The sequence below is a fragment of the Rhipicephalus microplus genome, chromosome 1, assembly GCF_043290135.1.
Source record: "Rhipicephalus microplus isolate Deutch F79 chromosome 1, USDA_Rmic, whole genome shotgun sequence".
Lineage (NCBI taxonomy): Eukaryota > Metazoa > Arthropoda > Arachnida > Ixodida > Ixodidae > Rhipicephalus > Rhipicephalus microplus.
The window spans coordinates 69622901-69637902 of NC_134700.1; the positions used below are offsets into that span (position 1 = coordinate 69622901).

Below are 15002 nucleotides of genomic sequence, written 5' to 3' on the forward strand. Positions count from 1 at the left end.
TTTACCATAGGTACAGACCATCGTGCCAATGTTGGCTTTCCACACTCAAGATTTTGTCAGGACGCGTTGGTCGATGGATTATACGTCTGCAAGAATACAACCTTACTACCACCTACAAGTGCAATAAAAATCACCAGGACGCAGATGCGCTTTCTTGCTGCCCACTTTCTATAGCACCGTCCACTGCTTTCGCTGCTAACTTTAGCAATGAAACGCTTTGATAGTCCTTCCGTATCTGTGTCATTCTTAGTCACCAATGACAAGGTCCCTCCTGACGATCGCGGCTCCATCATAACGCATGAACTCGCTGACTCTTACTGTAGACGCACCAGAGATCGCCTTCAGGGGAAATCGTGACCACCTATTGCCCACCTTCGGCGACAGCTCAGGCATTTCAAGCTCGATAAACGTGTTCTTTACCATCACATCTATCAGCCGGATGGTCAACGCTAGGTGCCCGTTCTGCCTCGCTCTCTTCAAGCCGATATTCTTCAGGCCTATCACGACGACCTGACTGCTGGCCGCTTTGGTTTTCAAAAAAAACGTACAATCGCATTGAAGGAAATATTACTGGCCAGAGATGTCCGCCAACGTAGCAAAGTACGTTGCCTCCTGCAACATTTTTCAGCGCCAAAAGCTTCTAATGTCACCTTAATGCAGAAAGCTTCGACTACTTCTATGTCCATCGGCACCACCTGAAGTCGTTGGCATCGATTTATTAGGTCCCCTTACCGCGACTCCAAGTGGCCATCGATGGATAGTGACAGCTGTCGACCACTTGACACGTTACGCTGAAACGTCGTGCATGAAATCGACCTCCGCTTCTGACGTGGCTACATTTATGCTTGAAGCCTTGATCTTGCGTCACGGTGCTCTTCGTGTCATCCTTAGTGACCGTGGAAAAGCTATCCTTTCGCAAATTGGGGAAGAATTGCTGAAAGCCTTCGGCACAAGAAACAAGACAACCTTCAGCTATCACCTCCAAACAAACGGGATCACTGAGCGCTTTCATCGCACTAAGTCCGACATGATAGCCATGTAGATTGAGCCATTCTACACAAACTGGGATGTAATTTCACCATTGGTAACGTTCGCTTACAATACCGCCGTACAACACACCACTGGCTACGCGCCATTCAACCTTGTGTACGGCCGATCGCCATCTTCTTTTCTGGACATTTCGTTCTTGACAGCCCCAGTTACACCATCTGCAGCTTCCTTTGAACACTATGTCTCCCGCCTCCATCACTGTCGCCAGCTCAACGCTGAGGAGAGACAACAAGTCCGTAAAATTGTGCATGATCCATCCCACACTACTGTGACCTTCCACTCCAGTGACGAGGTGCTACTCCGGACACCAGTTCGCACTACTGGCTTGTGAATCAAATTTCAGTTTCGGTTCCTCGGCCCATACACAGTCTTAGAGCAGACCTTGCTCGTTAATTATCGTGTTGAACCTGAGATCGCTTCAAGTGACGGGTGCTGTCGCGCTACCGAGATAGTGCATGTTTCGCGCGTGAAGCCTTTCGCCAGGCGTTCTACGCACCTATAAGTTGCGACCAGGGTGGCCACTCTCATGCGCGGGGAATAAGCGTGGACATTTAAAGCACGCTTCTTCACCGCTTGTACAAAACCATTATCACCTAGTGTTCTTCATCTTCATCGTTAGTGGATAAGGCTCTTGAGTCGGTTCTGTACCTCGGAGGTGACTGTTCTTGGTCACGTCTTCCAGGCCTAATAAAGGCGTGTAAAAGGCTTCGCAGCAATAATCTTTTGTGCTGAATAATCCACCGAACATGAAATGTTAGAAGAAACTTTGCAGTTACAGATGTGCCCACCAACATCTCAGCTAGTGGACAAAACAAATTAGCGTATAAAAATTGTGCAATAGTGTGATATTTATTGTGCAAAGCCTACAAAATATTCCATTATGTATGCAATGCACAGCAATGAAAATTTTGTTTAGCAGTGTTATTCTGAAGATATGTACAGGAATTTTATTGTAAATATAAACTTTAGCTCTAGAACTGATGAACAAAAACAAAGATAGGGAGAATAACACCAATGTCAAATGACAACTGAGGATTGATTTCAGAGAGGACAAGAAACGACGTAAAATCTCTTATGGCATGAAGGCTGCTAAACAGCCAGAAGAATCCGAATGTTGTCAGCTATCTAGGTAATATACAAAGTGCATATAGAAGGGAGTAGGAATCCTGCCTACTATTCTGACAAGGACACAAAGGCATATGTCATACGGTTGGCAAGGAACTAGGGTTATATCTTCTTGTCTTTGCCCTAGGTGTTGCGTGGAACCTTCCTCACTATGTGCAACAAAGGGGCTCAGATAAGCACAATTCTCAAAAGTGCATGCTATTTCTTTGCTATCTTGCTCTATTCTAGATAAAAAATAGGTCCATATCATCTCGCTGAGTTCCCTGTATTCATTCAGCTTTAGTGTCCGAGGATGACAAATATCGCGGAAAGAAAACATGTGCACAGTTTCGGACGCTATAGCTTGGTACCGATTTCAAGAAAGGTAAAGTAAAAAAATAGGGATGTCATGAAGAACGACAGTGCACAATAAAAATAAATAAAGATAGCGCAAATTGTCTAGAAGGAAAGCGCCAAAACAATTTCCAAAGAAGCACAGAACAAAGTAGAAGCGAGGCGTCTCACCAAGTGCGGCTGGCCGTCTTTGGCGGTCGCACACACCTGGTCCCGCAGGTCAGCAGTCGGGTAAGCTTCCTTGCAGCGCTCGGCACTACGTAACCTTAGAGTAACGCGTTGAAGGTGATCACTGTGGTTCAGCCGTGCCTCCTCTGCGTCAAAATTACCGGCGTTGTTGAGTAGGCAACATTTGCCACCTCCTCTCTTTGAGAAGCGTTATAAGAGGATTTTGCCATTGCCTCTTGATGTCCGACAATAGAAGGCTATTTAACTCTCACAGCTCAATTCTGCTCATATAATCACAGTGGACATTTTTAAAGTGCTGTACTCTGTGCCGACTTAGTTACCTAAAAATTACCTAATGTATGGCACACTGCGTACTTGTGGCAAAGTGCTTTTCCAGACCAAATTTACATAGCAAGACATTATTGGTGTGTGAGTTAAATATATAATATACTCCTGCTTCTGATCTGCGTGCAATACCAGCCCATGGCCACCAGTATTCAGCCTAGTGACTACGCGTGCGTGTGGTGACATCAGCCAGTGATGTTCTTGTTCAATAGTCCATAACTATTTGCGTGCCATTTTAAGAGCTATTGTGCAAATGGGCAAAATAATATGAAAAATACCAGTAGGTACGTAAACTGAATAACAAGGACTATTCGGGAAGCGACACAACTTTACAATTGCAAAAGCACTTGAACCACCATATGACAGCCTAATTGCAACTACAAGCAAAATACCTAAGGAATGTATAGACGATATTGCTTGTAGCTTTTTCTGTAGCATATCAATTATGTAAGTACAAAGAAAATAAATTGAACTAAAATAAACCGACCGCAGATAGGTACCGAACGTATTGGATTAAAATATCATGTCCAACGCTCTAAAAATCGAGCTACAGTAGTTGTCTCTTTCTCCTCCACTGTAATAGGCATTTGTGTTCATGTAATCCTGGGAATGTCAGCACCACTCACAGCCATGGTGGTGTGTGCCGAACAGTCTTTTTTTGCCAACTGGTGTCACGTCTCACGTGATTTTATTAAGAGCTGGAAGCTGAATGGTAGTCATCGTTATAATCATCATCAGCCTGACTACGTTCACTGCAGGAGAAAGGCCTCTCAGACGTTTCGTCAGTGATCTCGGTCCTGTGCTTGCTCCTACCACTTCGAAACCGCAAACTTCCTGGTTTCACTTGCCCACCTCACCTTCAATTTCCCCCTCATTCGCTTACCTTCTACAGAAATCCAGTCAGTTACCTTTAATACCCAGCCTACGCGCTACGTGCCCGGCCCATGTCTTACTTGTTTTTCTTGATTTCGACTATGATTGCCTTAACACCCGTTTCTTTTCCGACCCACTCTGCTACCTTCTTGTGCCTAAAGTTACGCCAATCATTGGCCTTTCCATTTCTCGCTGCTTTGTACCCAACTTATACCGGTGCCACATAAGCGATTTCGAAGGCCATCGAGTCATTGGCCTACGAGTATATGGAGTTCCCTACACCTCCGTTAAAACTTCGATAGTTATTGAGCGACAAAAGTGGAAACCGCGCAAACGCGCACTATCCTTCCAAGTATGATCGAATCTCCCATAATAAATAGAAAAGTTGCACTATTATGCTTCACAAGTAGCATGCGTGGGCGTTATAAATTATGAAACGAAGTAGTTGTGCCATTGGGAGTGTAGGAACAACTCCTATTTTCCACAACAGCGACATGCTGGTTCCTCGTGCCCATCACAACCAGTCTGTTCCCGCCGCCATACTGCGCGCCGAGTTGTTAATTGTGCCCGGCTTTTTAGGTGTGTCTGTGTGGAACACTGAGAAATAGAACAGGTTCCTTTTATCAGTGTAATTGCTCTGGTAGCACGTTTTGTGTGAAATTGTTGACGCGCCACTGTTAATGAAGAAAAAAAATGGCAGCATATCCACGAAGTGAATGATGGAGAGTGGGGTGAAGCATCCGTCCGTCCATTCGTTCTTGCTTCCGTCCGTCCATGCGTGCGTCTGTGTGTCCATGCGCCCGTCCATGCGTGCGTCTGGTCGTGCATCCGCACGTCCATCTGTGTGTTCATCCCTGCGTTCGTCCATGCATCCGCCCAGCATCCGTCCATCCGTTGGTGCAGTCATCCGTGAGTCCGTCCATGCATCTGTCTGTGTGTCCATTCGTCCATCTATTCAACACTCCAGGTACCACCATCTCGCATTTTTTCATCATATAGTCCGCATATGCACCGTCATCCAGCGGATATTCTAAGGACTAAACGAGAGGTGGAACACGTGCACTTTCTTACTGCTTGTGCTTCCTGTCCACTTCCCATCTTTAACCACCTCGAGTTCATGGTATAAACTAGTTCACTGTATTCATGGCAGTGCGGCCCAACGCTCGCTAAACCTTTCTAAAACCAAGAAAGTTACGCCCAGCGAGTATAACGTAGCAACCCTTTCTTGTCAGATAGTGCTCAATGTACATGCCAATGGCTGCTAAGGGGAATAAGAGACAGGAGAATTCGGTTTTCAGTTAACGCCACGCTGCGAATTTTTTATTGTTGCACAACACACAGAAGAAATCTCTCACCGGCACCACTATGGAGGTCAAAATGTAAGACTGGTTACACACTACGACTACTAGGGATGAACGGGTGCCGCTATAAGAAGCTGCGCCCCTAAAACGCTGCGACAGCACCACATCAGCAAGAAACAGCGTCCCTCATTGACATATGGGAAGACCCCCTGGTAACGCGGAACGATCGTTTGAAAAACTTCTCGCCATGCAGTGGTACGGTCTCCTTGAACCAACGCGTCTTGCGAGAGAAAGATCACAGTCTACGCTGCGTTTGGTCACCGTGTCCATGGTCGCCATGAAATTGTGTACGAGCAGCAGCTCTTCTTTAATAGCGTTGGCTTCCTCCTTCTCCATTGTAATGCCTGCATCAAGCTGCATGATCACACTCAAGTAAAATAAAAAATGGCAGCATATCCACGGAGTGAATGAGGGAAAGTAGGGCGAAGCATTCGTCTGTCCATGCGTTCGTCTGTGTGACCGTCCATGCGTCTGTTCGTGCGCCCGTCCCTGCGTTCGTTCATGCATCCGCCCCGGCGTCCGTTCATGCGTCCATCCATGCATCTGTCTGTGTGTCCGTTCGTCCATCTATTCAACACTCCAAGTCCCACCATTTCGCATATTTTTATCATATATTCCCCATATAGAAGCACCGCCATTCAGTTGACATTCCAAGGAGTAAACGAGAGGTGGCACACGCACACTTTCTTACAGCTTGCGCTTCGGGTCTACTTCCCAGCTTCAACCACCTTGAGTTCATGGTATATACTAGTTCACTGTATTATGGAACTGCGGCCCAACGCTCGCTAAACCTTTCTAAAACCAAGGAGGTTACGCCCAGCCAGTATAATGTAGCAACCTTTTCCTGTCAGATAGTGCTCAATGTACATGCCAGTGGCTGCTAATGTGAAATGAGAGACAGGAGGATTCAGCTTTTAATTTCTTACGGCTTGCGCTTCGTATCTGCTTCCCCCCTTTAACCACCTCGAATTCATTCATGGTATATACTAGTTCATTGTATTCATGGCCCTGCGGCTCAAAGCTCGCTAAACCTTTCTAAAACTAAGAAGGTTACACCCAGCGAGTATAATGTGGCAACCAATTCTTGTCCGATAGTGCTCAATGTACACGCCAATGGCTGCTACTGGAGATCGCAGCGTGCGCGTTGACTAAAAGCCTAATGCTCCTGTCTCTGATTCCCCATTAGCAGCCATTGGCATGTACATTGAGCACTATTTTTTATTGTTAAACAACGCACAGAAGAAATCTCTTACCGGCACCTCCTTGGAGGTCAAATGTTATACCTATTTCGGGTATATGCCACTGGTGGTTACGTACTACGAGGGATGCACAAGCCACGCCATAAGGAGCTTCGCCCCTAAAATAATTGCAGTATTCTCATCTCTAACTTCTGTTCCGTGGTTGCTCATGACGGATTCTCAAAGCTGGTCCCAGTGGTCTCCGAAACGGGAAAACACAAACAACAGTTCACAAAAGTAACGCCAAAACAGCAGCCACATCTGTTCACGTGGTGATAACACCGCCACAGTCTCACTGCTTAACAACCTTAAAACCAACTATGCATCAATAAGTACTTATAAAAACTTTGTGAATAGTTCATACTAAGTATCGGACGCGTGTGCTCTTTTAGGCGCATTGATATTAGTTCACTTACGATAACATCGAAACAAAATATCCTGTTTGCAGCGCCATCAAATCTAAGTGACGAATACCCTAACATCTCAATGGCCGTTGAAAATGGCCGTTTAGCATCGCGACAACTCTATCAAGTCGATGGAGCTGCAACAACGTAACGGCCGTCGACTCGATGACTTTCAAAAGTGTACATTTGAGACAGGTATTAAATTGAACCCCTTTTGTAATGCTCCAGGTTTCTGCTCTGTAGGTAAACACCGGCAAGATGCAGCTGTCATATACCTTCTATTGAAGGCTAGTGGTAGATTACTAATCGCGACTTAAGAATGCTTTCTGTGTGTGCAACACCCCATCCTTACTTTTGTAGTTACTTCAATGTAGTGGTTCGGCTCCGCGGTTAATACCGGTCCCAAGTAGACGTATTGTGTACACCTTCAAGTGCACTGCTACCTATCTAGAAAGGCTGTTTTCTTGCGAGAATATTGTATACATTACTTTCGTTTGCTGCAGAAATCTTTTAATACTTTGCTTTGCTCTCCATGTCTAACTCAGTAATAATGAATTGCAATCCATCCCCGGAATTTACTATCGATGTAACATCATCGGTGAAGTGCAGGTTACTAATGTTACTACCATCAAGTCTGTGTGCTCTACAATAAAGTGTGAACTGTAAAATGAATAACGCCAGCGCATAGGCTACGCTTCTCAGAACAATAATAAATAAAAAGGTAATAAAAATAATATAACACATTGCTCAAAAGTAACGGAGTTATCATGAATGCCATGAAAAAAGGTGTAGATCAGTTAATACAGCTGGCACTATTCGGACTAGACAGAGAGGCCTGATGGAAACTTCCAGGCTGTGCTTGCGCCGCTTTTTCCTAATGCCTATAGTTATTATTCAGAAAAAAATTAGCCATACTGTTGAGCCGCTCTATAAATTACCAAGCTCGTACAAAAGAAACTTTATTATATATTGTTTTTACAACATTGTGTATGCCTTGTAATGATTTTTTTTCGCAATGAAAGGCAGCCGCCTGATGTGAATGGCATTGACTTTTGCAGACTTGTTGAATATGTGCGATTTATTTGGCTCTTGTGATGCACGTTACAGTAAATCACTTATGCCCTAAGCCTGTATACTTTTGAAGTTTAACAGGGTGGTCAGTTTTTGTGCTGCTAATGGTCATAGGCTTACAGTGCAGACAAAAAAGTATGACGGTGAAGACAGCCCCTTTTATTTGTCGTTATTGTATTCCCTCTTCTTCATAGCACCTGGTTTTACACACAAGATATTTCGGCAAAGTTGCTCGAGCTGCTCGCAATTTAATTAGGTAACACATCGTTACTCGAATTTAAAAAGGCATTGAAAAGTTGCGTACGCACGTTTTTCAATGATAGATATTGTTTTACGGATAAAACACAGTTCACGAATAGTGCGAGTTTGTTTAAAATAATTAAAAACAAAAATATTCATTTAGGGATATATAAGCCTATATTTTGCGAATCCGTGGCTGTCGAGGCGTAGCGTACTGACGTCGATGCTCCTGAAAACGGCCACCAACTTTTCAGAGTATTTATTGCAGCGTGCTTGATCAGGCGTCACTCACGTTCCTCGTCCGTGTTACCCCAGCCGGCCGTCTCAACTACGTGTCCTGTAATGTTTCCCAGATCTTTCGGCAAGGAAACAGCGTCCAGCCTGGCTGGAAAGTCTTCCTCGATCTCCATCACGGCCACGTCATTCACCAGCCTCCTACCTCGCCCAAATGACCGGCATTTCGGGTGACGCACGGCACGCACCACACCCGTTGACTTCTGCTCATTCCACACGGCAGATCCGTAGTATACGGTGTACACTGGCTGCATATTTCTGCATGGTTAAAGAGAGAAACGCTGTGAGTTATGGTAAGTTTGTATTCGCCATTGAAAACGATGGTGTTGTCAGAATACCGAGACAGCATTATGCTAATAAATAACCTCAGAGGCCATTTTCCGAAAAGCAACGAATTACGCATATACGGATAGAGAGCATGTGATTTACAACATGCAAAGACGCCGTGACACTACTACAGGCGGCACGCTGCACATACTATGTCGATATATTTTTTGACAAATGCGTCGTAGAACACAAGAACAAAGTAAAAATGCATTACAAAAATGCATAAATAGAGCAGTAAACAGCCGAAGTTCGAGTTCAATATGGCAATAAAAAAAGCTATGGTAGGCGTAATACACGCGTCAGAACTCACAACGATGAAGAAAAGTGACTGTTGTCACCTAAGTTTACCACAGTAGGCTCTCGATAGTTCAAACACTGATGGTTCATAATTTGGTTAGTTCAAAAAAATAGAATTTCTTTGTTGGCCCTCTAATCATTCATTGTATTTACAAACCTCTTAATAAACTCTGTCTATTGATTAATTCATTTTTTTGCGATTTCATACAAGAAAATACTGGCTGCTTTCCTACTACAGTTTAAACATTTGCATGACTATATAATCCTAATAGTCTAGAAAAAGAAAAATAAGTGCCTCAGGGCTTCAAGGCAAAAGGCTTTGCTTGTAAATAAATTTTATAAAGGAAGCACACGCATGGTAAACCGTGATGCTTCTGAACTGGCATTGAGAGCTTTGTGGTGACGAACATATAGCGAAGAAGCAGTAGGTTATTCATGATTCTTTTAAAAGTTCTGATAAGTAATGAATCACCAATGAGCTCGTAGACTTTACTCCTCTACCCTCTATTCATTTGGTGCAGTTAAGGCTTAGAAACACTAGGAAAAAATTAAAATAACAATTTGAAAGTGTCACCTTGCCCGAAGCAGTGTTTTACACGTTGCTGCAATACAGTAACGAAAGCTCGTACCTTGTTTTTTCCCATTATTGGAACAAGTTCCTGGTTAAAGCTCCATAATTGCAAAAGAAGTCGTGATAGTTATATTTCAAAAATAGGTACATGTCGTTACAATTATGTTACATTTAAATTTGAGTGAAAATGTAGTGTCGGATATTTATAAGGTGAAGTAAGGTGAAAAAATTAAAGGTCATATCAAGCTATATACATAACGCATTTAACATCAGCACCAGTAGATTGTGCGTTGGTAGCAGGATCCGAAATAGACGCTGCTAGATGAATTTGCTAGATAACACCAGCCTTGATATGACATGCCTTATAATTGATTGGTATGGGGGGTTTAACATGTCAAAACCACCATATGATTATTGAAGATGCCGTAATGGAGGGCTCCGGAAAGTCCGACCACCTGAGGTTTGTGAACGTGCACCCAAATTGAGCACACGGGCCTACAGCATTTTCATCTCTATCGAAAGTGCAGCCGCCGCCACACAAGCATGTCAAACTGCTACTTTCGTTCTCGGCAGTTTAAAAGTTTCACACATGTGGCTCTTTCCATGCCGGTTTTCGAAGGCGCATTTACACAACTGCTCTTGAGATATTCAAACAAATATCTCCGCCAGAGCACTAATATAATAAAATTTCTAGCACAGAAAGCAGCATTGAATTGGACAACACTTAAAGATGAATGTGTAGTGACTGATTCGATAGATTAGTCCAAGTAGAAAATATTATCAGGAAAACGAATTAGCACCTTAGTGAAGTACCCTATTCAATGTCAGCCAACATGTTTTATATAGTTTGCAAACCTTTATTCTTTTCAATCTTTTTTCCATTTTCTTCTGACTATATTTATCTTTCTCTTGATCGTTGTACATTTTCCCCTTGTCTTTACCTTCCCCTCGGTAGTTGTTCTCTAGCCTTCTATATCGTTCTCTCTTTTAGCAAAGTTTTACATTTCACTCTTTATATCTATCTTCATAATCGTTATCTCTTCCTACCTTCTATACTCTTCGTCCTCACTCCCCTTTACCACCACATCACTAGACTGTACAATACAAGGCTATATATGCTAGGCGCTGCAAGGAGTGCTTGTCACAGAAAACGCATTGCGAATATTTCCCTCAACATCGCACTTCACTAGGATGATCACTCAGCTAAGACAAGTATGTGATCAAATAGAAAGTCAGCCAGAATAGCATTTGCATTGGTGACGTTCTTGCCCTTACCACCGTTTTAGTGCAAAATTGTAAAATGCTGTTACTTGGCCAATTCGCTCTAATATAAGTGTGAATTTATCAGTGCTTTGTGTTAACGGTTAGCTCGCGATACGAGCGTGAGGATCATGTTAGTATGTATATACATTTGCTTCAAATAGCATACATATGTTGCAAAAATACCACGAAAGAAAAAAAAATGCGCCATCTCCCGTAAAGGAAACCACGTGTAGATGCGAAGCAGCGGGCGCTAACCAAGGAGGTTTAAAAAAAGGGCAGCATATCCACGGAGTGAATGATGGAGAGTGAAGCCAAGCATTCGTCCGTCCATTCGTTCTTGCATCCATCTGTCCATGCGTCCGTCTGTGTGACCGTCCATGCGTCCATCCGCCCGTCCATGCGTTCGTCTACTCGTGCGTCCGTCCCTGCGTTCGTCCGTGCATCTACCCCTGCGTCCGTTCACGCGTTTATCCATGTATTTGTCTGTGCGTCCGTTCGTCCATCTATTCAACTCTCCAAGTACGACCATCTCGCATCTTTTCATCATATATTCCCCATATAGAAGCACCGCAATCCAGCGGACAATCCAAGCACTAAACGAGAGGGGGCACACGCACACTTTCTTACGGCTCGCGCTTCGGGTCTACTTCCCACCTTTAACCACCTCGAGTTCATGGTATATACTAGTTCGTTGTAGTCATGGCACTGAGGCTCAATGCTCGCTAAACCTTTCTAAAACCCCTGTCACACGGCCACCACCAAACTCCGTTGAACACCGTCAACGAAAATCTGGCCTAGGGGGTTCGACGGAGAAGGAGTTGCGGTAGTGTCACACGGTGACGGCACTGACAAGGTTGTAACAGTTGCCGCGTGGGGGCTCAGCTGGCGCTGTTTGATTTTCGGGAAAGTATTCTTATTTCATCCATATTGATTTTTTGTGAATGCTCGTTATGCGGATTTTACAAAAAAGCGCTATTAAGTAGGTATGCGATAACAAACCATTAAAATATTTCAAATAAAAACGCATTTGCTAAATGTAGCAATGCTGCTAGTGACGCTGGCCACATTGTGCTTTTAGTTGTTTTGTTGCACGGAGGAACCTCCGTGTTTTGTGGCCTGTGTACATGCCCGGTACGAAAGTTCTTATGCTTCTTTGCCTCGTGAGCGCACATTTTGTGTTCTTCAGCCATTAGTGACACAGCGGACGACGTGAAAAAGTGGTATGATATTGAGCTAGTAATGACGTTGATCGGCTGGCGCCGGCTGGCCTGACTCGCAAGGCACGGTGTGTGTAGGGCATCGGTGTTGAGAGTCAGTGAACTCTGGCGGGCGTAAATATATGTAAACAAACACGCGTTGTGAATGAGTACTACAACGAAAGAACGTTTAATATTGCTAAAATGTATTATTCTTTCACTGCGGCCACTTAGTGCTCGAAATTTTTCTTTGACCTCTAGACTGCTGGGGACGAGAGTACCTCGTTTCGCTGCGAAGGGAGATCGTTAAACGTCCTTTACGAAATGCTCCATTCACCTTCGTTTGCGTAACGGTGGCCGTGTGACACCGACCGCATCTTCGTTGTCGTAAGGACGAGGGAGTTAAACGGTCTTCACGGGTGCCCGTGTGACAGCGGTATTAAACTAAGGAAATTACATTCATCGAGTATAACGTGGCAACCCTTTCTTGTCAGGTAGTGCTCAATGTACATGCCAATGGCTGCTAATGGGGATCGCAGCATGCGCGTTAACTAAAAGCCAATTGCTCCTGTCTCCCATTCTCCATTAGCAGTCATTGGCATGTACATTGAGCACTACTTTTTATTGTTCAACAACGCACAGAAGAAATCTCTCACCGGCACCACCTTGGAGGTCAAAATGTTGTACTTGTTACACACTACAACAGCTACGAGGGACGAATGGGTACCACAATAGGGAGCTTCGCCCCTACAATCACTGGAGTGGAAGCTCCCGCAATGCTTTCTCAGTAAGAGTGAAGCCAACTTTCGCCCTTCAAAGAGCCCAGAAACATGCTGTTTTCTGGGGGTTTCCATTTAGACATTAAGTGCACTTGACCTGTTATTCTAAAGGCTACGTAATCATAAATTAAAAGATAGTTGTTTCTGATGAAATAACACCCAGAGACATATATGAGTTACTTATTCTCTATTAAATTTACTTTAGTTTGAAGCTTAATAAAGTAAACTAGTAACAGAAGAGCGCACTCTAAGCACTACCTCACCACAAAAGGTTGCCACGTTAAGGCTGTTTCACATGCTGCGATTGTAGCGACAAAAATCGTTATGTTCGCTCCATTCACTCTGTTCGCAACCGCTGCGCAATGGCGGTTTCGTTTCACATGGACCGCGAACGGTCTGTGATTTTCGCTCTGCGACTGGAGCGGCGAGTTATTTCCACCTTTTTTTCTTTCAGACACGGCAGAATTTTTTTAACGTAATGTAATGATTTGTGCATTGTTATATCATTAGGTTTCTGTAAACGGTAATGAAGGGCCCGCGCGTTTCGACGTTTAAGAACATTTTTAATGTGAATTAATTTTAAAATGCACAGCATCGGCCAATAATAATCTAAACACGTCGACGCTATTTCGACGGCATAGCCGGCCCGGCTCTATCTTTATGGGTCCAGACCAAAAATCGCTCCCGCCGTTGCGACCAGAGCGAAAATTTCCAACATGTTGGAAGCTCGTTGCGGACCGCTGCGCCGAGAGCGAACTGGACTTTTTTTCTGCTGCGAGCGAACTCGCGCACTGAATATCGTTACTTTTTGTGTCATATGAAACGGCCTTTAAACTCTCTTGGCATGTGAAAAAAGCGCTCCTTTCTCATTCGGCGTAGGCCAACAGCTTATCATGCCCCTAGTAAGATGGCTGGCGCAGCTGCTATCTTAAGGTGGCAACGGCTTCAGTCATAGGCGATAATTTTCAGTCTAGCAATTTTTCGAACCTCCTTGGCACTAACCCTAACTCTGGTGATGGCGTTGATGCTGGCACTTATCGCAGCGTTGCGCAGAAGAGCAACCTACGGAGGCTCCTAGCACGCAGTGATAGACCGGTGTTTCCAACTGGAACAGGCCGATCGCTGCTAAGGGTAAATGACAGATAAAAAAATTCACAGCATATTCACGGGGTGAATGATGATGAGCGGTGGAAGCTCCTGAGAGGAAATCATAGTAAAACCGTGACAGTTCAGGGAAAGTTCGCCCACTACATCATCAGGAAAGACGTGAGAAACACTGTGTGTATATGTACGACAGGGTCCTCGCGCCGTTGCCGTGACGCTTGGGCCTCTCGTTCTTGAACGCTGGGATTTTGGCGGCGGCGTCACGCAGCTTCACGGAGTGCTTCTGCCTCACGGTCTCGCACAACGGGATTCTGTCTGCGAGCACGCCCTGCCGCCGCTTTGCGCGCTCGCCACTCTGCAGCCTTATACATCGGGAAACTCCGAGCGCGCGCCAACAGCGAATGAATTTTATTGCAACGCTCCCTGCCATCTAGTAAACAATTGAAGAACTAAGCTGTCGCCGCCTTGCGCGCTCACTGCTCTGCGGCCTTATCTATCGGGCAACTCCGAGCGCGCGCTAACAGTGAACGGATTTTATTACAACGCTCCCGCCATCTAGGAAGCAATCGAAGAACTAAACTAGAGGTAGGCACGCTATCTAGTAAACAATGCAAGAAACTAGAGGTGGCTACATATATACGCCGAGGATGGACAGACCCACGCCTTAACGAGCTTCGCCCCTAAAACTCCGATTGTACACAGAGACCTGAAGTGCGCTTATGGTTGATGCGCATGCTGCGAATTACTATTGTTCAACAACGCCCAGGAGAAATCATCCACCGGCAACACCTTTATGGCCAAGATCCAGTGTCCATATGTACGGTGTAGCAAGGGAACAGTGTAGTGCGAGCAGCTGGTTTTAAGTGCGAATGCAGTTTATAAGCGACCCCGAATCCGCCGTCCCCCGTGCGCCTCCTCCTCTCCCGTAGCAACGCCGCGAGCAGCGGAGAGGAGCGTCTGTAG

At 44.8% G+C, this 15002-nt stretch overlaps 1 protein-coding gene across 1 annotated transcript in view; it reads right to left on the reverse strand.

Moving 5' to 3' along the window:
• Positions 1 to 2021: 2021 nt before the first annotated feature.
• LOC142765388 (venom serine protease 34-like) overlaps positions 2022 to 15002 on the reverse strand; it is a 63827-nt gene continuing 50846 nt past the window's right edge. Inside the window, exons 5-7 of the mRNA XM_075866284.1 lie at positions 8501 to 8760; positions 2680 to 2822; positions 2022 to 2027 (exon numbers count right to left, since the gene is read on the reverse strand). Of these exons, the coding sequence (XP_075722399.1) occupies positions 2022 to 2027; positions 2680 to 2822; positions 8501 to 8760 (409 nt within the window). The remainder of the gene's footprint in view (positions 2028 to 2679; positions 2823 to 8500; positions 8761 to 15002) is intronic.